The following is a 27,209-nucleotide window of genomic DNA, read 5'->3' as shown; positions in this document are numbered from 1 at the left end:
AATGGTTCTTGGCAAACTTAAATTTACGTTAACTCCTCCGGTGAAAGTTGTTGCATCCCTTTACAATTGTGTAACATTGCCTTGCACAGCTAAAGGCTCAGTGGGTATCAGTTGGAAAAGAGCTGGCCAAAGTCTCCCTCAGAATCATGTTCTTTATCCAAACGGAACTTTGCTTCTTCAAAGCGTTTCCACAAGTGATGCCGGGACCTATTCATGCGCGGCAAAAAATTCTCAGCGTTCAATCGAGGCAACTTCTGTTCTTGAAGTGTTCAATACACCCATGTCCTGCAGCAGTATAAAATCGGGCCGCAGTGGAAGCTCTTCAGGTAATTATATGATTGACCCTGATGGTAAAGGAGGCGTGACTCCCTTCAGTGTGTACTGTGACATGAGGGGCAAGAGCGGTGTCGGCGTGACTGTCATCAGTCACGACAGTGAGAGTAGAACCCATGTTGGTAACATTCCTGGATGTAGTGGTCGAGGTTGTTACAGTAAAGATGTGCGATACACTGGAGTCAGCAACGCGCAGCTAGCAGCACTCACTCGAGTCTCACACAACTGCGAACAGTTTATCAAGTTTGAGTGTAATAATGACATCTTGTTTATTGAGAAAGGCTATGCTTGGTGGGTGTCACGTGATGGAACACAAATGAACTACTGGGGAGGAGCTGCAGGCCATGGCAAGATGTGCGCATGCGGAGTAACAAACTCTTGTGCTGGTGGTAGAAAGTGTAACTGTGATAACTATGGCAAGGCCGGTTGGTTTGAAGACAGCGGTCTGTTGACAGACAAGTCTGCTCTGCCTGTGACACAAATCAGACTGGGAGACTTGAATGGCTCAGACGAAGAAGGATACCATACATTAGGAAAACTCAAGTGTTATGGTCAGGCGTAAGATTAATAGCTTGACATAACTGACAGCTGCTTTACAACGCCAACAGACCTCATAAGTATGATAAAGAGAACTTATATGACTGCATTTATCATCATGCATACCTCAGTTTATTAATTAATTTAGCGAAAGTAAAAAGGAGTTCATGTGATCTTACTCAAATAGTATGAATGAATACCACTTTATGCTTTAGCTTTAAGGTGTCACGGAAGGAAAATTGGCGTTTTCGTTCCTAGTCAAATTGAATGCAAACCATCAATGGTAACCCCAATAAAGTATGTATTTTCTGAAACCTTATTGAATAAAGATTGTAATTTTGGATTTTTTTTACATCATATAGACCATAATAAGCAACGTTAGCATTTGTTTGCAATTATGATGTTGCACAACTGAAATTTGATCTACATATATTGGTCTAAAAAAACGGTGGCTCAGATTTTTCTTTTCTTGTCCCATTAATTTTTTTATGAATGATTTATCCCAAAGAAGCCCTAAAATGAAATTTTAAAGTTTAAAAATTCATAAAAAAATTAATGGAGCAAGAAAGGAAAAATCTGCGCCATTGTTTTCTAGATCAATATATGTAGATCAAATTCCACATAAAAGTTTTGGCTATCGTGTAAATGTGTTCTCAAATAAAGTTAACCTAAAGTTGCGCAACATTATAATTGCAAACAAAATGCTGATGTTGCTTATAATGGTCTATATGATCAAAACAAAATCCAAAATTACAATCTTTATTCAATAAGCTTTCAGAATATATATTCTTTATTGGGGTTATTACCATTGATGGTTTGCACACAATTTCACTTGGAAGGAAAAGGCCAATTTTCCTTCCGTGATATCTTAACATCATTTAAAGAAACAAAAGACAATTGAATTTACCAGTTAACTTAATATGATAGCATTTTAGAAGAATATTCCTTTAGTTTTAATGTAGATGAAACTAATACCGACCCAACAGCCGGTAGCTTCCTAATTATAAGTGTTAATAAACTCTTATTTCAGTACAATTGCTGTAACGAAGACAAGCACATATACAACATTTGACAAGAAAGAACGTTCCGAGACCAAAGTTATATAACTAAGCCCGGATTTCGTTTTCATTTTTCTCTCAATGTCCCAATAAAGAACTTGAATAACTCCAAGGCTCCGAGGCTAAAAAGTTGATTTTTTTTTTCTGACATTTTTCTGACAGCCCAAGGAACCTTGTGTAAAAGAAATGGGAAAAGGGAATTTCAGATCCCCTGCTGCCACGCCCACCCCCCCCCCCCCCTCTTCCCCCTCTCCATATATACTTATTTGACTATGTGGTCCCCGCCTCTTTGTGTTCTTTCTTATGCAGAAATATTACGTAAAAACTCCAATATTGTAAAAATAAATTTCCATTTCCCTTCACTTTGTGTGCCCCCCTCTTTTCACCCTCCCGTCTTCCGCGCCTCCCATAAGGTCCCCACTCGCTTCACTATAGCTACCAGGTTCACGCTCCTTCTCCTTGGACGCCTATACACTAAAAACGTGTGTGTGAGTTTGGTAGGCGAATCACGCCACAGACGCGAAGATATGGAACCTGCGCGAAAATCGCGCGCCAAGCACTGTTCCACACTTATTGGCAGGCACGACGTTGATCCCTGAAAAATAATCGGAAATTACACGTCGACCAAGACGATAGATTTTTTTTAGTCCAGATATGTACGACAGGTGCGTTTTCCCTTAAAAATTCACACATATTCCTAAACAAAGGGCAAAATAGGTCCAGTTCTGGCCCTCTCCTTCTCTGTCACACAAGGTCGTTACGTGAGCCGAACAGGACTAAAGGGAAAATCGCAGCTCTACTTCGTGATATTGTTATTCACACTGACAAATACTATAAAGCAATATACCGCTAGGTGTATAGACTCCGACCCATTCTCTTACATTTTTGTAGACAATTGAACCCGATGTAACGAATCCCTTTATAAGAAAGCCCCAGCTGGTATAAAACAAACGGCCAACGTTACCCTAACAGTGAAATGTTTTGAGACAACACACAGGTATAACAAACCCGTAAAAAACGAGCACAATTTCCTAGGACCTTGGTAAGTCGTTATATTGCGATCTTACTTTACTATCGAGGAGGGACTCAAGGAGGCCATTCCCTCGCCCAATACCCCTACCCCACACCTCAGAAACATAGCACAGCAAAGGTTTGAAACTGATCCAATGCAAACTGAAGCCGGAAAAAGGTCAAAGAAGGGTCAGAACTCAGTGCCAACATTGCGTTTTGTCTGCCTTTGAGCGCACAAGCACAAGTTTCGCTCTATATCAAAGACTTTTGTCAAAGATTGATCATTCCCCCAGCCTCTCCAGACGGTGTTATGGAGATATCAAAGACACTGCCGGTCTCCAACACGGTGATGTTTTCATCGATATTTCTCTCCGTTATTTGCTTCGCGGAATTGATTCACGTCGAGATCGAACTTCACGTTCATCGACAAATGCTTCAAGTCTTGAATCAACAAATCTTTACAACAAGGTTGTAAAGATTTCCTACTGGGAACTGCTGATCGCGACTACAAGGAAGCCTGATGGGAACCCAGGAATTGAAGGTATATTGAGCGTGGGAAAAGCATAAAATCACGGCATCGAACTCACAGCGTATAAAGTAATTTAAAAGAAGGTCTCAGTTTGATATTGAAGAAAGAGAAACTTAGAGATGTATAGACGCAAGTGCCTTCATGTTTCTAATCGGGACTATAATCTATAAACGAAAATGAAGAAAACTTTTTTACAATAAAGTTATGAACAGAGAAAGTTTTGACAGGGAAAACGTGCAAGAAACTTTGTTCAATTTATGAACGGCGTTTGCATGCATACAAACTTTATAATTAGGCTTTTATTTGATAACAAGATGAAAAAATCACCTACAAGTGTTATATTCTGGCAATTGCAAACGACCATAAAATTCAAACCTTTAAAAAGAAAAATTCTCGCGGGTTAATTGAATTTCGGAGGTTTTTTTTGTAAAATTATAATTTCTAGTTACAGAAACTTCAAAACAAGTTGGGAAACCTTTTATGTTACTGATTAATTTTTATTCAGTTCTTAACAAACTAAGAACGGGTGACAAGAATTTACACAAAGAAAGAAACCAGACAAATCATTTTTTTGTTCTTAACTAGTACTGCTTTTAATGAAATTATTACGGAACGGACACATGTATAACCAACAAACTGTAAACATTTAAGATAAATTTACGATTTAAAACACATCGGATTAAAACACTAGTTTACCATTAATGCTGCCCTATGGGGTTTTAGAACAAAAATACAGCTTTGTAACACAGTGGATATTTTCATATAAAAGGTGCCAAAGAAAGCTTAAAAAGATATACAGTTTAAGACAGTATTGCTTTTAACTGTTAGTTTTTTCGCTAGCTGAATCAGCTGTGATACACAGATCTACTCGACCAACGCCTACATTGATTGCTTTTTTGAGTCGCGTCGCTTATAAACACATCTCCTCTTGTTGTCAAAACACCGGACCCGGCGTTAAGAAACCAAACAGAATTTCTACTTAAAGAAGTGGAAAATAAAGAGGGACTACACTGAGATCACAAAGGAAGAGACCCCCACAAAACACAGCTTGGCTTAAAAACGAAAGCAAAAGATGACTGGGAACTCAACACTGACCGGCACAGTGGGAGCTGATCAAAGGAGAGCACGGTGCTGAGATTGACAGCTGTTCATGCTCCTACATGATACTCCAACTTCGATAAACTATTTAGCGCAGTCACGAACAGTTTATTAGGCTGTTAGAAAACGCTCAGAACACCAGTTGTTGATAGAAACTGTTTAGAGGAGTTTGATTTGGTGGATGTGCTTAAGAATAATTTATTCGTAAGCGGAAACGATCGGAACTTGATATCCACTCTCTGAGCCTTGTTGATGAGAAAGAGTTGATCTCTACTGACAGCGTGAACGTAAACACATGAATACCGATTGAATGGAACATTTTATTATCTTTTATTTGTCAAACACGTACACTCGTCTTCCATTGCTAAATTTCTAATTGAAAAGGGAAGTTAATAGGCTGGTGCTTAACGTTAACATTGCAACAACGGAAATTTATTATTAATTGTACGTCTAGCCAGACAAAAAAATGATTGTTTACCTCTGTCAGTACTGATTAAAAAGTTAATTTACTGACAGAATACAAAACAAAAGAAAGAGTTAAATAAACAGCCTGGTTATTCTTTGAAACAAGCTACAATCCGAAAATATCGGTGACCTTATTGGTAAGAATTTTGTCTATTTCCCATACGCGCATGCGTTGAAACACACATTAAAGCGGGTGGCACGAAGATTTCAATAAACACACATAGGTAAGCAATGGATGCATAAAGGTATATGTAATTTGGTCGCAACTGTTACGTTACAAATAAGTACTTTAGTAATGCCAGAGGGACATTTAAACAAATGCTTACTCAGGCAAAGATTCGCGTTTTTCTTTAAGCAAAACGGAGACTAACAGATGTAAGGTTAAGGTAAAAATTCTGCGTTGGGCCCAAAAACTTTGCCAAAATGGGTGAAAATGCAAACAGCATTTACTTTGCTGGGTAGGGTGGGGGAACGGTTTTGTCTTTTAAATGATTGAGCAGTTTTGTGTTATGCTGCTTTCAAACATTTCGGCCTTAGATCGTTCTTTATTAAAGTTCATTAACTTTTTTCGTTGAACCATTATATACGGCAAAACAGTTCCTGTCTGAATTCGATGGTAAAACACGTGACCTAAAAAACGAAGATCTAGAAAAAAGCGCAAAAAAGCGCACGCGTATAACCCCACCTCATTCCCAGGAAACGAGATAAGCTTTTCACGCGATGCTAAAATTGGCAATTTGCGCATTGGGCTGTAAAACTTTAGAAAACAATAGACTGTGTTTTAGTCTTGACAATTACTAAAGGTACGTATGTCTTGGTCGCCATAAATAAAGTCATCATTGATGTGATCAGAGAGTAACATCTACAACCGTGCTCTACACTGTATTCAATACTAAAAAATACTTAAAACCGATGCCCCGAGGCGTAAACGTTCCGGTGAATTCTTCAAAAGCTTTCAAAGTTGAAGTCAGTACAGTGACAACACGATAAAACGAACATGTTTATAACGAAGTACACCGTTAAGCGAGTGATATTGACGGGTATCCCCTCACCTTTGCTGGGAACAGTTTCATTAAGAGAAAGCTTCAATTGAATTTTGTTACTAAGAATTAACGGCCACCTCGGTGGCCAAAAGATGGCAGAATGTGTCACGTCATATCTCTTCCCAGCAAACCGAGCTCAACCAAGGCAACGAGCGCAGAATAGGATTATTTTCGCCGGATAACGCATAAGGGAGCATAAATATTCTTCGGCCAATTCAAAGATACATACAGCAAAAATGAATTAGAACAGAACTTTCGCTTTATACAACAAACAGAATTTCCCAGTTCTTTCGGCAATCTTACTGTACTTTTTCGAGGAGGCCTCTTCACCTATATCCCCACCCCACACCCCAAAAACATGGCACAATGACAAGACAAATGACACAGCTCTAGCCTAAAGATTTGAAACTGTTCCAATGCAAGCTGAAGCCGGAAAAAGGTCAAAGAAAGGTTAGAACTCAATGCCGACAAACACTTTGTTATTGTCTGCCTTTGAACACACAGGCACAAGTTTCGCTCTACATCGAAGACTTTTGTCAAAGATTGCTAATTCTCGCAGCATCTCCGAACGATCACATGGAGACATCAAAGAAACATCCCGTCTACAACACGGTGATGTTTTCATCGATATTTCTCTCCGTTATTTGCTTCGCGGGATTGATTCACGTCGAGATCGAACTTCACGTTCATCGACAAATGCTTCAAGTCTTGAATCAACAAAGAGAAGAAAATCTCAGGCCACTGAACACAGCAAACGACGAAAATGAGTCTGTGCTGAAAATGTTACACAGTAATTCAAACAAAGGTGAGTTACTCAAGATAGTCATAGACGAGGAATTTTATTTATCGAAAGAAGCTACAGCTGAAACTAAGGAAGTTGAAACAAGACTCCTGTAAATCGCCATCCCGTGTTCTTATTTTCGTAAACAATTCCGAGCATTCTAAAGTAGTCTTTAGTCTAGTATTAACTCATGCACTCAAAAAATGAAGTTTTTAACTGAGTAGCAAGTTGCGTTTTACATCTAAAAAAAATTCACTTCCATTGTAAGACGGTATCGGAAACATATACAGTTGAATCCCGATAACTCGTATCCTCAGTAACTCGAACCTCCCGCTAGCTCGAACCTTTATCGATTCCCCTTCAGGTCGTTTTCTTACTAATTTTATCCTCAATAACTCGAACTCCCGATATCTCGAACCTTTTTCAATTATCCTTGAAAGGTTCAAGTGTATTAGTATTCGATTAGTAAAAGGTAATCCATTCAGTACCTTATTGTTATTTATTTTCGCGGGAACTTAATTTCGCGAAAATAAAACGTTCGTATTTCGCGGGACTACGCGATTAGGCTAAAAAATACGTTAAAACAATTAAAATTACGTCACAAACGTCAAGAATGAATTTTCGCCGGTCTTTAATTTCGTGATAGTTTGAAAATCGCAAAATCGCGAAAATTTAGTCCCGCAAAAATAAGTAGCAATAAGGTACTTATAAAGAATTTAACTTCCTTTAAAGATGATACTGCAAAAAATTCCATGTCGTGCTGGCTGAAGGCCTATTCTGGGAGGCTGATGTGCATTATTCCATATAGCTTACACGTATATCTTCGAGTAATTTAGTGGAGCAAAATCAGCATTTTAGAAATATTTTGCCCAATAGTTGAAGTCAGCCTACAGACATGGCAGAAGATTGAGAAGAGATGAGCAGTTTTATATTCCGGAATTGTTCCCAACAGGAACGCAAACAAACTGTTTCAGTATTTTAGTGACCTTTTTGTCCAACCGCGAGCATTTTAACAAAAGTTAGATTGAAAGTCTTCTGTGTGCTCTAGATTTAGACTTTTGGCAACTGAAGATCTGAAAAATGCTTTTAATCGACTAAGTGATCGAATATAAACTCAAAAAGTCATCCTGTGATTTTTCTTGTAGAGCCATACATCCGCTACAAACGACACGTGGAATTACCAGACAAGAAAGCAAACTCTAGCGAAATTATTAATCGCGATGACATAAAAAGAGAAGTGCGACTTGCTCTAAGTAGCCTGGTCTGTAATGCTCAATGCCCCAAAGGCATTAGAGGAAGACGAGGCAGGCCTGGTCCCAGAGGCTCTCCAGGTAAACATGGACCTCCCGGGCCGCAAGGACCACAGGGACCTAAAGGAAACCAAGGTACTCAGGGAATTCAGGGAACTCCTGGACCTAAAGGCGACCAAGGCCCACTAGGACCCAAGGGCGATCCTGGTAAATCTATCTCAGCCCCTTCAATTGTGGCTCCTCCCATGTCCATGGTGGTAAACGAAACTAATACAGCCTCGTTTCAGTGCGAGGCTGAAGGAAACCCGGAACCTAAAGTCACGTGGCTGAAACAGAATTCCAGTCTTGTCGCGGACAAACGAGTTGTGCCGACACGTGGTGGCCTGATGATTACAGATGTGACTTCACAAGATGAAGGAATGTACACTTGTGTGGCAAGAAATATTCTTGGAGAAATGACATCATCGGCTGCGTTATCTGTTCAAGGTTGGTAATAAGTATTACATTTATCAACTGTATTGAGGTTGAGTTGTTTGTTAAGCAGGGACCAGCGTAAGCACCGGATCCTAATGGAGAATCTAATCAGCTATGAAATTTTAAATAAACGAAAAAAAAGCAAGGTTTAATAAACAGTAAAGGAAATCTTGGCATTCAAAATATATTCCTTCACTGTTTAACCACAGGCAGACCACCCTATGTGTTCGTGGTTAACAATTGTTGACATAAGGTTATAATAAAATTTGGTTTGTATCTGATCTTAAAAAAGTTGGTAAAAAACGTATAAAACTGAATTTTCGGTAACTCTCTGTTACCTTCATCAGAGATAAAATTGGTTCAGTTTTTGCATAATAAGTATTTTATACACCGCCGGTCTCTAGGGATGTTCCCAATGTTAAATAAACTTGTGGGAAATGCACATGCTCATTCACACAGTTAATGTCCTGGATAGAATGTAGCGCTTCTAGGAATAGGCGTTGTTGCCTATTGTTGACATTTCTTTCTAAAATTTCTACATAATCCGGATGAATGTCATGGTCTGTTGTTTCCGCGTGAAATTTTAATTGCGCTTTCGATATTAGATCTTGTGCCAGGCTTGTGCTCTGCGCCGCGCGAATTCCATGATCTTTTTTTCTCTCCCACATAGGCAAAATCACATGTTTTGCATTTGACTTTGTACACAATTCCCTTGATCTGATTTGTGGCGGGGCGGTCTTTTGGTTTCTTAAAGATACTGCCCAGTGTTTTAACCGGGCTTGAAAGTGGTTCTTATGTTTTCTCTGCTAAGCACACGTCGAACTCTCTCGGAAACACCCTTTATGTAAGGGATTGAAGCGTAACCCCTTGGACTCTCTTGACTTTCTTGGTTTTCTGGCTGTATGGTTTCTTGAGCCGAAACAAGGCAACGATCGATGAAACTTTGGGGGTATCCGTTGACTTTAAGGTCACCGATTACTTGTTGTTTTTCGCTCTGTTTCCGCTCAGAGGTCGAGGGAAGATATTTGGCACGATCCATTAGTGTCTTTACTACAGCTCGTTTGCTTTGCGCGGGACTATGTGACTCGAAGGCGAGATATTTGTTTGTGTGCGTGGGTTTCTTGTACACGCGCACTTCCACTTGACCACTCGCAGATACCGTGTTACTTGTATCAAGGAAAGCTATGGTTTGGCCTTCCGAGCCTGTAGTTGGCATTTCTATCGCGAATTGGATATGAGGGTTAATGGAATTCAGATGGCGGTGAAAAACTCTGATGCTTTCACTCTTTAGGCACGCATTAGAGTCGTCAACGTAGCGGCGCCACCAGCGCGGTTTTACTGGTGCAGAGGCTAAGGCCTTTTCCTCAATTTCTTCCATGACTAATTCGGCGATCACTGCGCTGACAGGCGATCCCATCGCACAGCCAAATACTTGGTGGTACTGAGTTCCTTCAGAAGAGAAATAGCTGTTGTTAAGTACGAAGGAGAGTAGATCGAGAACTTGAGCTTGTGTCAAGCTTGTAAGGGCTTTCCATTCAGTTGTCTCACCAAGTTTGCGTTGAACAATATTTATCGCCAAATCTACTGGGATTGAAGTGAAGAGAGACACAACATCGAAGGACACAATTTGTTCGTCTTCGGCTACTACTTGGCTGCTTATAAAGTTTGTAAATTCTTTAGCGTTCTTGACAGGGAAGCCACTTTCGCTCTGGAGGGATTTTAAGATGGACGCTAAATACTTGGAAAGCTGGTATGTCGGACTGCCAATACAGCTGTTAATTGGTCTTAACGGAACTTGAGGCGTTGCTTCTTTTGGCAGAGTAAAGTGGTCTTCTTTGGGTTCCAGCTTTACCTTGTGTATCTTGGGAAGTCCGTAAAAGGCTGCTGGTGTAGACTCGGATGGCCTGAGTCTCCAGTACTCTGATTCTGTCAAATTGCCCTGCCTTTTGAGATCCAGAAGCTTCTTCTGAAGGGCTGACTCTGTTTTGGAGGTTGGATTTCGCCTTTTATCCGTGATCGGCTGGTATACATCCCTGTCTTGAAGCATTGCACGGATTTGGTTGTCATAATCCGTCTTGTTCATAACAACAGTACAGTTTCCTTTGTCGGCTTTTATAACCAAAACGCTCTTGTCCTCTTTAACCCTATTCAGACCGGGGGGGGGGGGGGCTGTTGAGGCCCGCGCTGACTTTGAACTTTTATAACTTTTTTAAGATTTAACCAAACGCTGCCAAACTTTCTGAGTTTTCCTAAAATTAATCTGGCAACAATTTGGTAGGGTTGGATGATGTGTCAGGAACTTGACATCACCATGGCAAAAGCATTTTGACAGGCATGTTTTCCCAAATTTATAATTTTGCGTGTTTCTGTTAATAAAAATCAACTTAAATGGAATTATTTTTACATTTTTACGGGTTTAAAGTACATTTTTATTTATTTTGAGTACTTTGCAGTGATTTTGGGTGGTTTTCTGGCATTTTGGAAAAATTTTGAAATCCAAGATGGCGGATCCAAGATGGCGGCTGTTTTGACATCATTATGTAATTGTCACGTGATGTGACGTCACCATCCCACGTGACGTATACCAAAAGAAAGAGTTTCGGACATACAATACATCCTATAAGTTTCATGGTGATTGCTTAAATATTCTGGAAGTTACATAGGGGGGCTTCCGAAGCCCCCCCCCCCCGGTCTGAGAAGGTCCAAAAAAGCCCGGTCTGAATAGGGTTAAGAGCCTTGCAAGCATTTCGTTCTTCTCTTGTTAAATTTTGTTGTCTCGGGGGGTGTGCTTGTTTTAGAGTGCTACAGATTTCACTTCGGATGATATTCTGACGTTGTTTTGGCAGACCATTCGAAGTGGGCGTGTACAGGAAACCCACGCACACAAACAAATATCTCGCCTTCGAGTCACATAGTCCCGCGCAAAGCAATCGAGCTGTAGTAAAGACACTAATGGATCGTGCCAAATATCTTCTCTCGACCTCTGAGCGGAAACAGAGCGAAAAACAACAAGTAATCGGTGACCTTAAAGTCAACGGATACCCCCAAAGTTTCATCGATCGTTGCCTTGTTTCGGCTCAAGAAACCATACAGCCAGAAAACCAAGAAAGTCAAGAGAGTCCAAGGGGTTACGCTTCAATCCCTTACATAAAGGGTGTTTCCGAGAGAGTTCGACGTGTGCTTAGCAGAGAAAACATAAGAACCACTTTCAAGCCCGGTTAAAACACTGGGCAGTATCTTTAAGAAACCAAAAGACCGCCCCGCCACAAATCAGATCAAGGGAATTGTGTACAAAGTCAAATGCAAAACATGTGATTTTGCCTATGTGGGAGAGAGCAAAAGATCATGGAATTCGCGTGGCGCAGAGCACAAGCCTGGCACAAGATCTAATAACGAAAGCGCAATTAAAATTTCACGCGGAAACAACAGACCATGACATTCATCCGGATTATGTAGAAATTTTAGAAAGAAATGTCAACAATAGGCAACAACGCCTATTCCTAGAAGCGCTACATTCTATCCAGGACATTAACTGTGTGAATGAGCATGTGCATTTCCCACAAGTTTATTTAACATTGGGAACATCCTTAGAGACCGGCGGTGTATAAAATACTTATTATGCAAAAACTGAACCAATTTTAACTCTGATGAAGGTAACAGAGAGTTACCGAAAATTCAGTTTTATACGTTTTTTACCAACTTTTTTAAGATCAGATACAAACCAAATTTTATTATGTCAAACACTGATCGCCCTAATAACACATAAGGTTATGTTGAAATCAATGGCGCATATAGAAGATTTATAGAGAAACATTACGTCGGCTTCAATTTACCACAAAATATAAAATTTACTCTAAATGACTGAGTCTTGTGTCCTGTTTGTTTTTCCCGCCCCGAGCCCTTTAAGGCGTTATTTTGCAAGATCATTTAGCGACCATTTTATGTAATGTTTCTCTATAAATCTTCTATATGCGCCATTGATTACAGCATAACCTTATGTCAACAATTTTTAACCACGAACATATAGGGTGGTTTGCCTGTGGTTTAACCGGCCTTTGCTTTCCTCGTATAACTAGGTTTTATTTGCAGTTAGTTACATGACTGTACAGCTATTACCTTTAAAAGAAAGCTATTATCTGGGTGAAAGTAAAAACAACTCCAGTAATTAAATTATCATTCAAGACAGTCCTGGATTCTGGATTCCTGGCTGTGGATTCCAAAATCGAGCGATTGGATTCCGGATTCCACCGCAGTGGATTCCGTATTTCAAAAATGGCTGGATTCCAGATTTAAGTGCTGGTTTCCTGCGTTTTTCTTTGCATTTCGTTTCCTAAAATTTCGTTATTAAACAACGATGTTAAAAAAGAACAACATGAAAAAAAAGAAGCGTGAACCTGAAATGAACTGAGAACACTGATTTTCGTGTTTACTGTTTGCTAATGTAATGACCACATTAAAACAACCAGGCTAAGAGAAAATTTTATCTTGAAAAACAATCGATTTACTGCATTATTGTGAACATGGGAAAGTCAGTTATAGAAAAAGTTCTAAAAAGTTGCGCAGCAGAAATGAACGATAAGCAATCAGCGAGTAATCCTTCAGTAAAAAGTCGGTAATCGATAAATAATTAGCATTGACAGGGGTATCCATAAAGTGATTATCATCTACCTGTTTTTTTTTTTTTTTTTTTTTTTTATCTTGGCCTTGCGTTTTGGAGTGGATTTCAGTCTTGGATTCCGAAATGCGATGGTTGGGAGAATTCTGGATTCCACGAGCTGGATTCCGGATTCCGCAAGCAACAATTTCTTGGATTCCGGAATCCGGATTACCTTACATGGGGAAAATCGTCCTTTAGAATTTTGTATTTCTGGTCAACATAAAGCTATGAAGAGAGTCATTTTGACAATGATTTTTGTTCGTTTCTTTAATCTAGTTGGCGCCGTGATCACTCAGAAGCCCTCATCTGTCATCGTTGAAGAAGGACAGAACGTGAACCTGATCTGCCAAACTACTGGTCAGCCGACACCAACGGTCACGTGGCGAAAAGCGTTCAGTCAATTGCCAAAAGAGAAGACTTCAGTTGTTGAGGGAAAATTGACCATACGCAATATAGCAAAAGCAGATGATGGGGCTTACGCATGCAGGGCAAAGAATCTTCTTGGAGAGGATTCCGCTACTGCATTAGTGACAGTGATAGATGAACTCAAATTTACCTTAACCCCTCCAGTGAAAACTGTTGCATCCCTTTACAGTAATTTAATGATGCATTGTACAGCTCAGGGCTCAGTGGACATTGATTGGAAAAGAGCGGGCCAAAATCTCCCTCAGAATCATGTTATTTATCCAAACGGAACTTTACTTCTTCGAGGCGTTTCCACAAGTGATGCAGGGACCTATTCATGCGTGGCAAAAAATTCTCAGCGTTCTATCGAGGCAACATCTGTTCTTGAAGTGTTCAATACACCCATGTCCTGCAGCAGTATAAAATCGGGCCGCAGTGGAAGCTCTTCAGGTAATTATATGATTGACCCTGATGGCAAAGGAGGCGTGACTCCCTTCAGTGTGTACTGTGACATGAGTGACAAGAGCGGTGTTGGCGTGACGGTCATTAGTCACGACAGTGAGAGTAGAACCCATGTTGGTAACATTCCTGGATGTGGTGGTCGAGGATGTTACAGTAAAGATGTGCGATACACTGAAGTCAGCACCGCTCAGCTAGCAGCACTCACTCGAGTCTCACAGAACTGTGAACAGTTTATCAAGTTTGAGTGCAATAATGACCCAGGGTCCATTGCTGACGGTTATGCTTGGTGGGTGTCACGTGATGGAACACGGATGAACTACTGGGGTGGAGCTACAGGCCATGACAAGATGTGCGCATGCGGGGTAACAAGTTCTTGTTCCAGTGGCGAAAAGTGTAACTGTGGTAACTGGGACACGAAAAGTGGTTGGAAAGAGGACAGCGGTCTGTTGACAGACAAGTCTGTTCTGCCTGTGACACAAATCAGACTGGGAGACTTGAATGAGTCACGCGAAGAAGGATATCATACATTAGGAAAACTCAAGTGTTATGGTCAGGCGTAAAAATAAAAGCTTGACATCACAGGCAGTTGCTTTACAAAACTAACAGACCTCAGCATGAGTATGATAAATAGAACTTATATCATTGCATTTATCATCATGTATACCTCAGTTTAATTTAGCGATCGCGAAAGTAATCAAAAATCTCTTCGAGATATCGACTTTTTTTGCATGAAGTTAGTATGAGTAGAAGGTTTATCCTGGGCATTGTTGTTCGAACATATCATGGAAGAATTCAAACGTCTTTCAGTTCAAGCATTTTTTTTTTATTTTCGCGGAGGAAATGCTGTATTTGTCAGTCGCGACGGCTGGGTGCTTTGCGACTCATATACTTTGGCTTGGTTAAAAATGGTAAACTTTGACGTTTGCCTTTAATCGAAATAGTTGTTTCCTTTCGAGTTAGAAAGATTTCTACTCGGCTTAATGCAGGGTTCCCGATAAAGGTTACGCACGACAGAGTTACCTTTTGTCTCGTCACGCAATCTTAACCCCACATTGAGAAGTAAATTTTCGTTTGGATATTACCAAAAGCCGCTTCTCCTCGCGTTTTTCTTTACCTTACGGCTACACATGCCATTTCTAACGACTACATTTCCAGTAAAACAGTTGCTGTTTATTTTTCTAATGGCGATGCATTAACTTCTGAACAGAAGCAAAAAGGTTTAGCGTTTACTGCTTCCACCGGAAGTAATTTCACAACAGGCTACAAAAACACTTGTAAATATCACTTAACACATTTAATGATGTTGCAATTCTAAATTGTGCAACTCAGCAGAAATAATCAATTGTCACGAAATGAGTTCCCTTTGGTTAACTATTAGCAACGTTTTAGTGTGTGAAAGACTTGTTCCAGTACAAATTTGCGTTGTTAATCGTTTTAGGTTAAATTAATATTAGCGCCTAAAGACTTGTACCAGTACGAATTGCGTTCTTAATCGTTTTAAACTTCGCTGCCTTCGAGCGCTGAACCCCTTACATTCTTAATTGGTTATGTGACGTAAGATTTGGGCTACTCACGTTTTTGATTGTTATATAACGTTTGCAAATTTTGACAAGTCACGTTTTTTCTACAAGAACGAAAGTGCTGAAGCACAACTATAGAGTGACACTTTACAAGTCACGCGCTTTGATCACCCACAGCGGAAAGTATTCCCTTGAGAAATTAAAACAGTCCCTTGAGAGTTAACAAGAATGTGATTCCTTCCGGTTCCAGATATATACCCCACATAACTGCTATTCTCCTTCTTTTTGCTTGTAAACAAGCAAAAAAAGTCGAAAAAAGGGGTGCATGTGATCTTAGTAGTAACACTAAAACGTGACAAACAGTATGGAATGAATATTACTTTATGCTTTAGCTTTCAGCTTTAACAGCATTTGAACAAACTATAACCAGTTATAAGAGCATTTGAGAAAAATATTCCTTAAGATTTATTGGTAGATGAAACTATATAGCTAAGACCGAGCCAGCAGTGTAGTTTCCTGTGTGTCAATAACCTCTCCTTTTATTACAATCGCTGTAACGTAGTCAAGCACATATACAACACCATGCTTATTCCTTTTCATGTTATTTGACAAAGAAGAAAAAGTCTCCGAGACCAAAGTAATATAATTCCGCCTGGATTCAGATATTATTCTTCTTAAAGCGTTTTTTTCTCTTAAGGTCCTAATAAAGAACTCATATAACTCCAAGGCTAAAAAGTTGAATTTTTACTGACATTATTCAGTGCAGGGAACCTTGAGTAAAAGATATGGGAAAAGGGGGGAATTTCAGATCATCTGCTGCCACTCACCCCCCCCCCCCCCTCCCCGTATACTTAGGTGACTAGGTGGTTCCCGCTTCTATCTGTTCTTTCTAATGCAAAAATATTTCGCAAAAAGGCCAATATTGCAAAAATAAATTTCCTGTTTTTCCATTTTACCTCACCATGGGAAACCTTCTTTTCACCCTCCCGTCTCCCGCCTCCCATAAGGTTCCCACCCGCTTTATTATCGCCACCGGGTCCCGCTTCTGTCTTCTTAAACGCTTAAACACTACAAAAGTGTGTGTGAGTTCGGCAAGCGAAGATCTCGAGCCTGCGCGAGAACCGCGCGCCAAGCATTGCCCCACCCTTAGTTAGCAGACACGACGTTGATCCCTGAAAAATAATCGGAAAATTACACGTCGACCAAAACGATAGATTACTTCTAGTTTTGACGTACTGAAGGTGCAATTTTCCCCCTAAAAAATTCTTACATATTCCTAAACAAAAGGGCAAAATTAGTCCAGTTCTGGCCCTCTCTCTCTATGTCACCCAACGTTGTTGCGTGAACCGAATTGGACTAAGGGCAAAATCTGCATTTAAATTAAACGCTACATTGTTATTCATACCGTAAAAACTTCAAAGCAATATGCCGCTGAGTAGGTGTATAGACTCCGACCGATCCTCTTACATTTTAGTAAACAATTGAACCCGATGTAACGAATCCCTTTATAAGGAAGCCCCAGCTGGTATAAAAAAAGGTAAATTCGGGCCAACGTTATACTAACAGTGAAATGCATTGGGACAACACTCCGGTATAACGAACTCGTAATTTACCGAGCACAATTTCCCAGTTTCTTGGTAAGTCGTTATATTGCGATCGAGGAGTCGATCTCTTCACCCATACCCCTACCCCACACCTCATGAGCATGACAAAGTGACAGAAAAAATGAAACAGCACTTGCATGAAGGTTTGATACTGATCCAAAACAAGCTGAAACCGGAAAAAGGGTCAAAGAAGGGTTAGAGCTCAGTGCCAACAAACATTGTGTTTTTGTCTGCCTTTGAGCACACAGGAATAAGTTTCGCTCTCTATTGAAGACTTTTTTCAAACCTAGATAATTCTGGTAGCCTCGCCGGACGGTGTTATGGAGATATCAAAGACACGCCCGGTCTCCAACACGGTGATGTTTTCATCGATATTTCTCTCCGTTATTTGCTTCACGGGATTAATTCACGTGGAGTTCGAACTTCACGTTCATCGACAAATGCTTAAAGTCTTGAATCAACAAAGAGAAGAAAAGATCGAGCAACGAAACACGGCAAACGACAAAAATGAGTCTGTGATGAAAATGTTACACAGTGATTCAAACAAAGGTGAGTAATACAGTTATCGAGAAAATAGTTATAGACGAGGAATTTTATTTATCTGAAAAAGCTACAGCTGAAACTAAGGAAGTTGAAACATGACTGCTGCGAATTGCCATCCCATGTTCTTATTTTGGAGAAACAATTCCCAGCAATTTAGCGCCCCTGTATTCTAGTAAAAAGTTTTGCACAACAAATTGTAAGTTTATAACTGAGTAAAAAATTGCGTTTTACATCTAAAACGTGCGCCTTTTCTTGTAAGACGGTATCAAGAAAAAATGTTATAAGAAAGTAATCCTTTCAGCATTAATAAATATTACATTAATGACTTCCTTTAAAGATAATACCGAGTGACGAAAATTCGATGTCGCTACGGCTGAAGGCCTATTCACTAAGAATAGCATTCAGTGACATTTTTGCGTGACGCTTAAAGTTAGCCTATACAAAAATAAGAGTAGAGACAGGCATTTAATTAGCTCAATTAATGATTGTTTTTTTTTTCCAACAACTTTGGGCTTTATTTTTAGTACTGAAACACTGAGCACAAACACTTCAGTGAAGAATGAAAACCAAAGCCTTGTTTAAAAGTATGTTTACCCCCAGAAACCTATTTTTACCTTTTGTACTACTCACACTGCTTTTCAGTGCAAGCCATACGGTTTTTTGTGTTTTCCCGACAATTTCAGAACAAATCAAATCAGCGGTAATAATTTGAATAAGTTCCGATCTCGATTTATCTTGAAGGTCTTGTTAACCTTTTCAAGTTGTAATTCACTGTCTTTTAACAACAATAATATTTATAATGCGCAAATTCCGATGAAATGTTCAAATGCGCATGACAAGATTAAAAACGGAAAAAAGGATAAAGAGCTAAAATTAAAATTACAAGTAAATAAACTTACAATAATTTAAAAAGAACCAGGATAAAAATGCTTGATTTAAAAGGTGGGTTTTTAGCTTGGCTTTAAAAACACTAACGGTGCTGGCACTTCTTATGTCAAATGGTAGCACATTCCATAGTTTCGTTGCAGCACAGGTATAAGAACAGTGCAGCACAGGTAAAAGAATTTGACAGTGCACAAAAGGATAAACTCATGTAATTCTTTTGTGCATTGTCAACTTAAACCATTTGGTACGTAACCCAAGCTTTGAAAAGTCCGTTTAGTAGACTGAGTGAAACATCAACTAAGTCATTCTGTGATGGGACTGGGACGAGCATGGCGGCGGAGTGAACATGTTTCGCCGAGCTCCTTCTCTTTGGTCATGTTTTAAATCCTTAAATGAAGAATTTTGATGTCTCCAAAGCGAAAGGACAGACCAATAACTTCTTCGTCATCATCTCCAGAGTCTAATAACTCCCCGGACGAAAAAAGATCGAAATCCGGGGCTGACGAAGTATTCGAAGCAATCAACATGGTGGACGCCCTAGGCGTTAAAATTGAGGCAATTTTGAAGAAGCTAGAAAAGCTTGATGTTATTGAAGTTCAACTCAACGACGTCCATACACGAATGGCGAATATCGAAGAGACAATAAGTAGATTGGACTCAGAGGTTAAAGTCGTAAAAAACCAACAGAAGAAGCTGAAAAAGAATGTTGAGGAGCTACAGGAAGGTATGGAATATGCCGAGGATGATATAAGCGATTCACAACGCGACAACAAGAAACTTGAGAACGACGTATACGAGTTGAAGAAACAACTGATGTACATGGAGAACTACTAATAATAATAATAATTTGCTAATTTATATAGCGCATATTTTCATGTTCTGATCAATAGCGCTTTACATCTTATGAAAATAAAAATAAAGTTATAGATTATAAAAATACTTCTTAAAAAGATAAGTTTTAAGTTGAGATTTGAAACAGTCAAGTGATGTCGCTTGACGAAGCTCCACAGGTAGAACATTCCAAAGTTTCGGAGCTGCCACTGAAAATGATCTAGCTCCCAATGTTGACAGCATCTTTCCCTTGGGATGGTCCAATAAGGGCATGCCAGGGAGAATCTCAAATTTTTTGGCATCCCAGAAAACATCGATGCAACAATAAACGATGCACCAGAGAACACAAAGGATATTATTTATAAATTCCTCGAAGACCAGCTTAAAATTGATCGCCCACGCGAAAAAATCGAGTTTCAGAGAGTGCACCGTTTAGGAAAGCCAAACCCTCCAAAGTCTCGCCCAATCATCGCGAGGTTTCTCCGATACTCCGACCGAGAACTCGTCATGGAACAGGCTCGAAAACACCTCAAAGATAGCGAGACCCTCCGTGTTTTTGACGACATCCCGAAGGAACTGTACGATCTCAGGAAAGAGCAAATGCAGAAATTTAAAGAAGCTCGACAGAGAGGCCACACGGCTTATTTCAGCAAAGCACATCCGGATAGGCTATTTGTCAACGGCAAATACATCGCCCCAGGACGGCCTTTGGAGTAACCAAGACTCAACTTTATTAACTTTATTCATACTCATATATCCTTTTGCAACAACTTTATTTAATATTTAACTTTATATATTTTGCTACCATTGATAAGGAGCTAGAAACTGGTGATATTAGCATCGGCATATATCGGTTGTGATTGAAAGATCGACTTTCAATGCTTCTTCCCAGACCGATTTTCGTTATTTTAAGCTTTTGTGTGTGTATATATTCGTGTATGATTCAATGTTTTCCTTTCCTCTCGTTGCGTCCAAATTTACATATCTCTACCTTTTATGTTAATCACCAAATCAGTTTATTGAATAGCTGTTCTCTCGACACCTCCTGCGAAGGGACTGACATTCCTTTTTGGGTATATAATGCAAACGTTAATGCGAGGTGATGATATGATAATTTGCTCCCTAAATGTAAGGGGTTTGTCCAACGATAAGTAGCGAAGAGAAACCTTCTTATGGTTGAAGAAAAAGCAATTCTCTATCAACTTCTTACAGGAAGTGCACAGCACAAAAAAATCCGGAATTTATTGGCGCTCCGAATGGGGGTACTCAACCATATTTACGGAATTTTCCAGCTCTAAGGCAGGTGTTGGCATCTTATTCAATAACAACTTTCAATTCAAAATACAGAAATGCTTAACGGACCCTGGAGGAAGATTCATTATCGCTGATATAGAAACCGAAGAAAGAACATTAACACTTGTGAACATCTACGCGCCAAACAACGACGACCCTTCTTTCTTCAGGGTAGTCGGTGAAAAAATGTCTTCTTTCGAATGTGACTTAATAGTTTTCGGTGGTGACTTCAATCTAGTTTGCGACATCCAAAAAGATAAAAAAGGCGGTGCTCCCACAACGCACTGGAAATCAAGAGAGGAAGTGTTATCTCTTAATGAAAAATTCGAGCTTGCAGATATCTGGCGAATCCATAATCCAGACATTATGCGCTTTACATTTATGGAAAAGGACAAATCCTGAAATTCAATGCCGCTTGGATTATTTTTTGATAAGCGACTCTCTCTGTCCAAACGTTTTGGAAGCTGAGATCCTTCCCGGGTACCGAACTGACCACTGTATGATTACTGTTAGAATCAGTGCCGCTACTAACCCCAGAGGACCAGGCTTCTGGAAACTAAATACCCATTTTCTAACAGAAAACGAGTACATAGAATTAATTAAGAAAACCATAGGAGATATCTCAAAGGAATATAAAGGTCACCATGAAGTTGACAAAATACTATTGTGGGATGTAATTAAGATGGAAATTAGAGCCGCTACTATTAAATATGCCAAGGTGAAAAAAGCACGCTCACGACAAAAAGAATGTAATTTAGAAAAAGAAATTTCAGCACTCGAAAAAGAAATTGATCAGCAAAATCTCTCAGAGGCAGATAAAAATCCCTTCACGCAGAATTAAGAATAAAGAGACAATATATGGAAGATATAATCCGCTACCAAACTGAAGGGGCCTTATTGAGATCCAAAATAAAATGGTATAATGAGGGTGAAAGAAATACCAAATACTTTCATAGTTTGGAAAAGCGGCACTTCAACTGTAAAACTATAAGAAATCTTAAAACCGAAGGCAACGTAAGAGTATCTAAAGACACAGAAATACTCGACGAAGCCAAAAAATTTTATGAGTCCCTCTATTCTTCAAGAATAGACCAAAATGTCTGCAACACCATAGAAGATACTTTTTTCCCAGAGCACAATGAGATAAAGCTAAATTACAACCAAAAACTGTCCTGCGAAGGTATGCTATCCGCAGAAGAGTGCTTAGAAAGCCTAAAAACAATGGATTCAGGTAAATCTCCTGGGACTGATGGCCTACCCGCAGAATTTTATAAAGTCTTTTGGGAAGACGTGTCAACTTTTTTAATAGATGCCCTAAACCTATCATTTTCCAAAGGTTATCTTTCAATCTCGCAGAAAAGAGGATTAATAACTCTGTTACCAAAGAAAAACAAACCTCGACAGTATTTGAAAAACTGGAGACCAATTACCCTGCTAAATTGTGATTACAAAATTGCTGCCAAATCAATTGCGACAAGGTTGAAAAAGGTTCTACCGCATCTAATCAACAACGACCAAACAGGTTTCCTCAAGGGTAGATTTATTGGAGAAAATATCAGGCTGATCAACAGCGTTATCGACTACGCCGAGAAACAAAACATCCCAGGTTTGTTACTTTTTGTTGATTTCGAAAAAGCCTTCGATACTCTGGAATGGACTTTCATTGAGAAAACACTCTCCTACTACAACTTCGGAGTCTCTATTAAAAGTTGGATCAAACTATTCTACAGCGGTATCACAAGCTGCATACAAAACAACGGCTGGTCCTCCGACTTCTTTCATCTCGGTAGAGGAGTTCGACAAGGCTGCTTTCTATCGCCATACCTCTTTATTCTATGTGTAGAGATACTAGCTAACGCAATTAGGAACAATGACGGGATCAAGGGTATTTGTATATCAGATTCCGAATGTAAATCAAGTCAATACGCAGATGACACCACCCTTATTTTAGACGGTTCAGACAATTCCCTGAATACCTCCCTAAAATTGTTGGACTCATTTGCAGAGCTCTCAGGACTAAATGTAAATTATGAAAAAACTGGAGCACTTTGGATTGGCTCATTTCGCCTTCAAACTCGAACAATAGAAACAAATAAAAATATATTGTGGTCTTTCCACAAAGTCTTCGCTCTGGGCGTCTGGTTTTCCACAATCAAGGAAGAGTTGGAAACTTTAAATCTCCAAGAGAAGAAAGAAAAAATAAATAAAATAATAGATAATTGGCAATTCAGAAGACTTACACTTCTCGGAAAAATAATAGTTATCAAGAGTCTGCTTGCTTCACAATTAGTTTACATTTTATCTCCACTTCCCACGCCAAGTGAATATCTTAAGGAAATAAACAGTTTGTTATACAAATTTTTATGGGATGGCAAAGGGGACAAGATCAAAAGAACACTAATGATTAATGACTATTCCAAAGGGGGACTGAAAATGCTAGACATTAAAAGTTTTAATGACGCCTTAAAGGCAAAGTGGGTTCAAAGATATCTAGACCCTAACAACAAAGGAAAATGGAAACTGTTTCTTGATTTTTTCTTAGGAAACCGCGTTACAACAGCACTTTTCTCCGGTAATCTTGATTAAAAGGATGTTGCCTCTCTAGAAATTGAGGATCCCTTTACTAAGGAACTTATTGAGGTTTGGTGCCGTCTCAACTTCAACCGCAGCCCACCATCTCTCTCTCACATGCCAATATGGTACAATTCGCTTGTACGTATAGAGGGTAAGCCGCTTTTTTTTATAAAAGTTGGTATTTGGCAGGAATTAAAAAAGTAAGCAATCTTCTTGACGAGACTTCGTCAAAGTTTTTGAGCTTCCAGGCTTTCAGAGAGAAATATTCTCTGAAAGCCAACTTTCTTCAATACCGCAGCGTTGTGACAGCAATTTTGGGCGTGAAGCACAACTCTGATTGTTTTCAAATGTTAAATATTGAATCACTACTGGGGTCAAAGGATTTTTGCAAATTAGCCTACACTACACTCATTGAGCGACATGTATCCCTGCCGCAAATAAAACAAAGTAAATGGATATCTGATTTCCAAGCACATGCTGCTGAAATGATTGATTGGAGCAAGTCGTACAGTCTGCCTTTTCTATGCACTCGCGAATCCAAACTGCAAATTTTTCAGTTTAAACTACTCCATCGACGAATTTCCACAAACAGATACCTTTTCAAAATTGGGCTGATATCAAGCGAGCTGTGTTCTTTCTGTGAAAGTTCAACGGAAACCCTACTACATCTCTTTTGGGAATGCCCTCAAGTCAAAATTTTTTGGAACGAAGTTAAAGACTGGCTGGGTACCTTCTCCTGTTTTTCGACAAAAAGTTTCACCCTCCAGTCATGCTTGGGATTTGTGGAAGACGCTTCCGATCTCCTCTTCCACCACGCCCTTTTAATAAGCAGATATCACATTTTTGGGGCAAAATCAATGCACCACTGCCCCTCACGTGACCTTTTTGTTAAGAACTTTTTCACTTGCTTGGAAGTAGAAAGACGCTTTTCACTTAAACATGGGCTTTTGGCAAAATTTAACAAAAAATGGGGAGCTTTCGTCGCTGAACAAGAACAATAGCTCTTCTTTATTTTTTTTCTCAGTCGTCTCCCTTTGCGCCTGGATGTAGAGAGAACAGCGAAATTTCTAATACCTATTTTTTCCTATGTTAGCCGCCATCTAGTTTGTTCTTACCGCTCTCAAAACTAATAATATGAAAAAAAAAAAAAAAAAAAATATCTTTTTTCGTCAATTAACTTTCCACAACTAAATTAATGAAATAAAAATAATGCATGCTGTAAGAATGAAACAAAATGTTTAATTAGTAAATAGGTGATTATTTTTCTTATCTTTTTTTTTCCTGTAACTAAGTGTAAGGAAGTATTTAATTTTTCCATGTAATAGTAGCGTTAGTGTAAGTATATGTAAATGAGTGTGTAAATATAGTACTTATGTGTAAGTAAAGTAAATGTGTGGAACTGTAAGTAAGGAAAAGTATGTAACAGTAAGTGTAAGTGTATCTAATAGCATTCAATAAAAAAATAAAAAAATAAAAAAATAAAAAAATAAAAAAAAAGTCATTCTGTGATGTTCCTTGCAGGACTACACATTCGTAACAAACGCAACGTGCCGGAAACAACAGGCAGGAAAACGAACGCCAGCGAAACCATCGGTCGGGATGACATCAGAAGACTGCAACTTGCCTTGAGTAGCCTGGCCTGCAATGTCAACTGCCCCAAAAGCTTCAGGGGAAGACGAGGCAGGCCTGGTCCCAGAGGCTCTTCAGGTAAACATGGACCGCCCGGGCCGCAAGGACCACAGGGACCTAAAGGAAACCAAGGTACTCAAGGAAATCAGGGAACTCCGGGACCTAAAGGCGACCAAGGCCCCCAAGGACCAAAAGGCGATCCTGGTAAATCTATCTCAGCCCCTTCAATTGTGGCACCGCCATTGTCCATGGTTGCTAACGACACTGGTACAGCCTCGTTTCAGTGTGAGGCTAAAGGAAACCCGGAACCTAAAGTCACGTGGTTGAAGCAGAATTCCAGTCTTGTCGCGGACAAACGAGTTGTGTCATCACGTGGTGGTCTGATGATTACAGATGTGACGTCACAAGATGAAGGAGAGTACACTTGTGTAGCAAGAAATATTCTTGGAGAAATGACGTCATCGGCTTCGTTATCTGTTCAAGGTGGGTTATAAACATATTTATCAACTGTATCAAGATTTGTTTTCAAAAATTTACATTTTTCGCTTCACGCTCGACGGACTCTGTGAAAAAATATTGACTGCTCGTAGTCTATAAGTTACGTGATTGTGCAGCTATTAGCTATAAAAGGAAGCTGTTGTCTGGGTAAAAAAAAAAAACAGTAAATTTATTATCCATTAAAATTTAGTATTTCAGGCCAACATGTAGATTTGAAGAGAGTCCCCAATCTGTCAAGTTCACTCAATTGCTTCTTCCTTTTAGTTCAATGATTATCGTTTTATCAGTGTTGTTTATTCTTTTTCTAATGTAGTTGCCGCCTTGATCACTCAGAAGCCCTCATCTGGCATCGTTGAAGAAGGACAGAACGTGAGCCTGATCTGCCAAGCTACTGGTCAGCCGACACCAACAGTCACGTGGCGAAAAGCGTTCGGTCAAATGCCAAAAGGGAAGACTTCAGTTGTTGATGGAAATTTGACCATACACAATATAGCAAAAGCAGATAGTGGAGCTTTCGCATGCACAGTTAAGAATCTCCTTGGAGAAGACTCTGCTGCCGCCCAAATAATGGTTCTTGGCAAACTTAAATTTACGTTAACTCCTCCGGTGAAAGTTGTTGCATCCCTTTACAATTGCGTAACATTGCCTTGCACAGCTGAAGGCTCAGTTGATATCGATTGGAAAAGAGCTGGCCAAAGTCTCCCTCAGAATCATGTTCTTTATCCAAACGGAACTTTGCTTCTTCAAAGCGTTTCCACAAGTGATGCCGGGACCTATTCATGCGTGGCAAAAAATTCTCAGCGTTCAATCGAGGCAACTTCTGTTCTTGAAGTGTTCAATACACCCATGTCCTGCAGCAGTATAAAATCGGGCCGCAGTGGAAGCTCATCCGGTACTTACATGATTGACCCTGATGGTAAAGGAGGCGTGACTCCTTTCAGTGTGTACTGTGATCTGAGTGACAAGGGCGGTGTCGGCGTGACTGTCGTCAGTCACGACAGTGAGAGTAGAACCTATGCTGGTAACATTCCTGGATGTAGTGGTCGAGGTTGTTACAGTAAAGATGTGCGATACCCTGGAGTCAGCACCCCTCAGCTAGAAGCACTCACTCGAGTCTCACAAAACTGTGAACAGTTTATCAAGTTTGAGTGCAATAATGACATCTTGTTTATTGAGAAAGGCTATGCTTGGTGGGTGTCACGTGATGGAACACGGATGAACTACTGGGGCGGAGCTACAGGGCATGACAACATGTGCGCATGCGGAGTAACAAACTCTTGTGCTGGTGGTAAAAAGTGTAACTGTGATAACTATGGCAAGGCCGGTTGGTTTGAAGACAGCGGTCTATTGACAGACAAGTCTGCTCTGCCTGTGACACAAATCAGACTGGGAGACTTGAATGGCTCAGACGAAGAAGGATACCATACATTAGGAAAACTCAAGTGTTATGGTCAGGCGTAAAAATAAAAGCTTGAGATTCCCCCAGTTGCTTTACAAAACTAAGAGACCTCAGCGAGTTTGATAAATAGAACTCATATCATTGCATTTATCATCATCTATGCCTCAATTTATTAATTAATTTAGCGAACGTAAAGAGGAACACGTGATCATTTTCTTATAACTTTAAAAGTGGTATGGATTGAATAACACTTTATGCTTTAGCTTTAACAGTATTTAAGCAAAGGAAAGACAATTAAATTTACCAGTTATGATAGTTTTTGAGAAAAAT

At 39.7% G+C, this 27,209-nt stretch overlaps 3 protein-coding genes across 3 annotated transcripts; all 3 read left to right on the top strand.

Moving 5' to 3' along the window:
• Positions 1-334: 334 nt before the first annotated feature.
• LOC144635081 (contactin-associated protein 1-like) lies at positions 335-1,149 on the top strand. Its single transcript, XM_078494160.1, has one exon. The coding sequence runs from the start codon at positions 335-337 to the stop codon at positions 893-895; it is 561 nt and encodes a 186-aa protein (XP_078350286.1). The 3' UTR covers positions 896-1,149.
• Positions 1,150-6,617: 5,468 nt separating this feature from the next.
• On the top strand, positions 6,618-14,668 carry LOC144634933 (uncharacterized). Its single transcript, XM_078493987.1, has 3 exons — positions 6,618-6,879; positions 8,001-8,591; positions 13,513-14,668. Exons 1-3 carry the CDS (start codon positions 6,651-6,653, stop codon positions 14,661-14,663), a joined length of 1,971 nt encoding a protein of 656 aa, XP_078350113.1. The 5' UTR covers positions 6,618-6,650; the 3' UTR covers positions 14,664-14,668.
• A 2,879-nt stretch (positions 14,669-17,547) lies between these two features.
• Positions 17,548-26,941, top strand: LOC144634947 (uncharacterized). Its single transcript, XM_078493997.1, has 3 exons — positions 17,548-17,776; positions 24,875-25,465; positions 25,794-26,941. The coding sequence occupies exons 1-3, from the start codon at positions 17,548-17,550 to the stop codon at positions 26,939-26,941; spliced, it is 1,968 nt and encodes a 655-aa protein (XP_078350123.1).
• Positions 26,942-27,209: the final 268 nt, after the last annotated feature.

The sequence above is a fragment of the Oculina patagonica genome, chromosome 13 (assembly GCF_052425735.1).
Source record: "Oculina patagonica isolate OP01 chromosome 13, crgOcupat, whole genome shotgun sequence".
Lineage (NCBI taxonomy): Eukaryota > Metazoa > Cnidaria > Anthozoa > Scleractinia > Oculinidae > Oculina > Oculina patagonica.
This window is presented reverse-complemented; position numbering and strand designations above follow the sequence as displayed.

What these genes read in the sequence shown, in the direction of transcription:
- LOC144635081 (XM_078494160.1), top strand. Translation starts at nt 335, where the DNA reads ATGATTGACCCTGATGGTAAAGGAGGCGTGACTCCCTTCAGTGTGTAC.
- LOC144634933 (XM_078493987.1), top strand. Translation starts at nt 6,651, where the DNA reads ATGGAGACATCAAAGAAACATCCCGTCTACAACACGGTGATGTTTTCA. An exon ending in ACACAGTAATTCAAACAAAG is followed by an intron (nt 6,880 to 8,000) that starts GTGAGTTACTCA and finishes TTTTTCTTGTAG; the next exon opens with AGCCATACATCCGCTACAAA. An exon ending in GGCTGCGTTATCTGTTCAAG is followed by an intron (nt 8,592 to 13,512) that starts GTTGGTAATAAG and finishes TCTTTAATCTAG; the next exon opens with TTGGCGCCGTGATCACTCAG.
- LOC144634947 (XM_078493997.1), top strand. Translation starts at nt 17,548, where the DNA reads ATGGAGATATCAAAGACACGCCCGGTCTCCAACACGGTGATGTTTTCA. An exon ending in ACACAGTGATTCAAACAAAG is followed by an intron (nt 17,777 to 24,874) that starts GTGAGTAATACA and finishes TGTTCCTTGCAG; the next exon opens with GACTACACATTCGTAACAAA. An exon ending in GGCTTCGTTATCTGTTCAAG is followed by an intron (nt 25,466 to 25,793) that starts GTGGGTTATAAA and finishes TTTCTAATGTAG; the next exon opens with TTGCCGCCTTGATCACTCAG.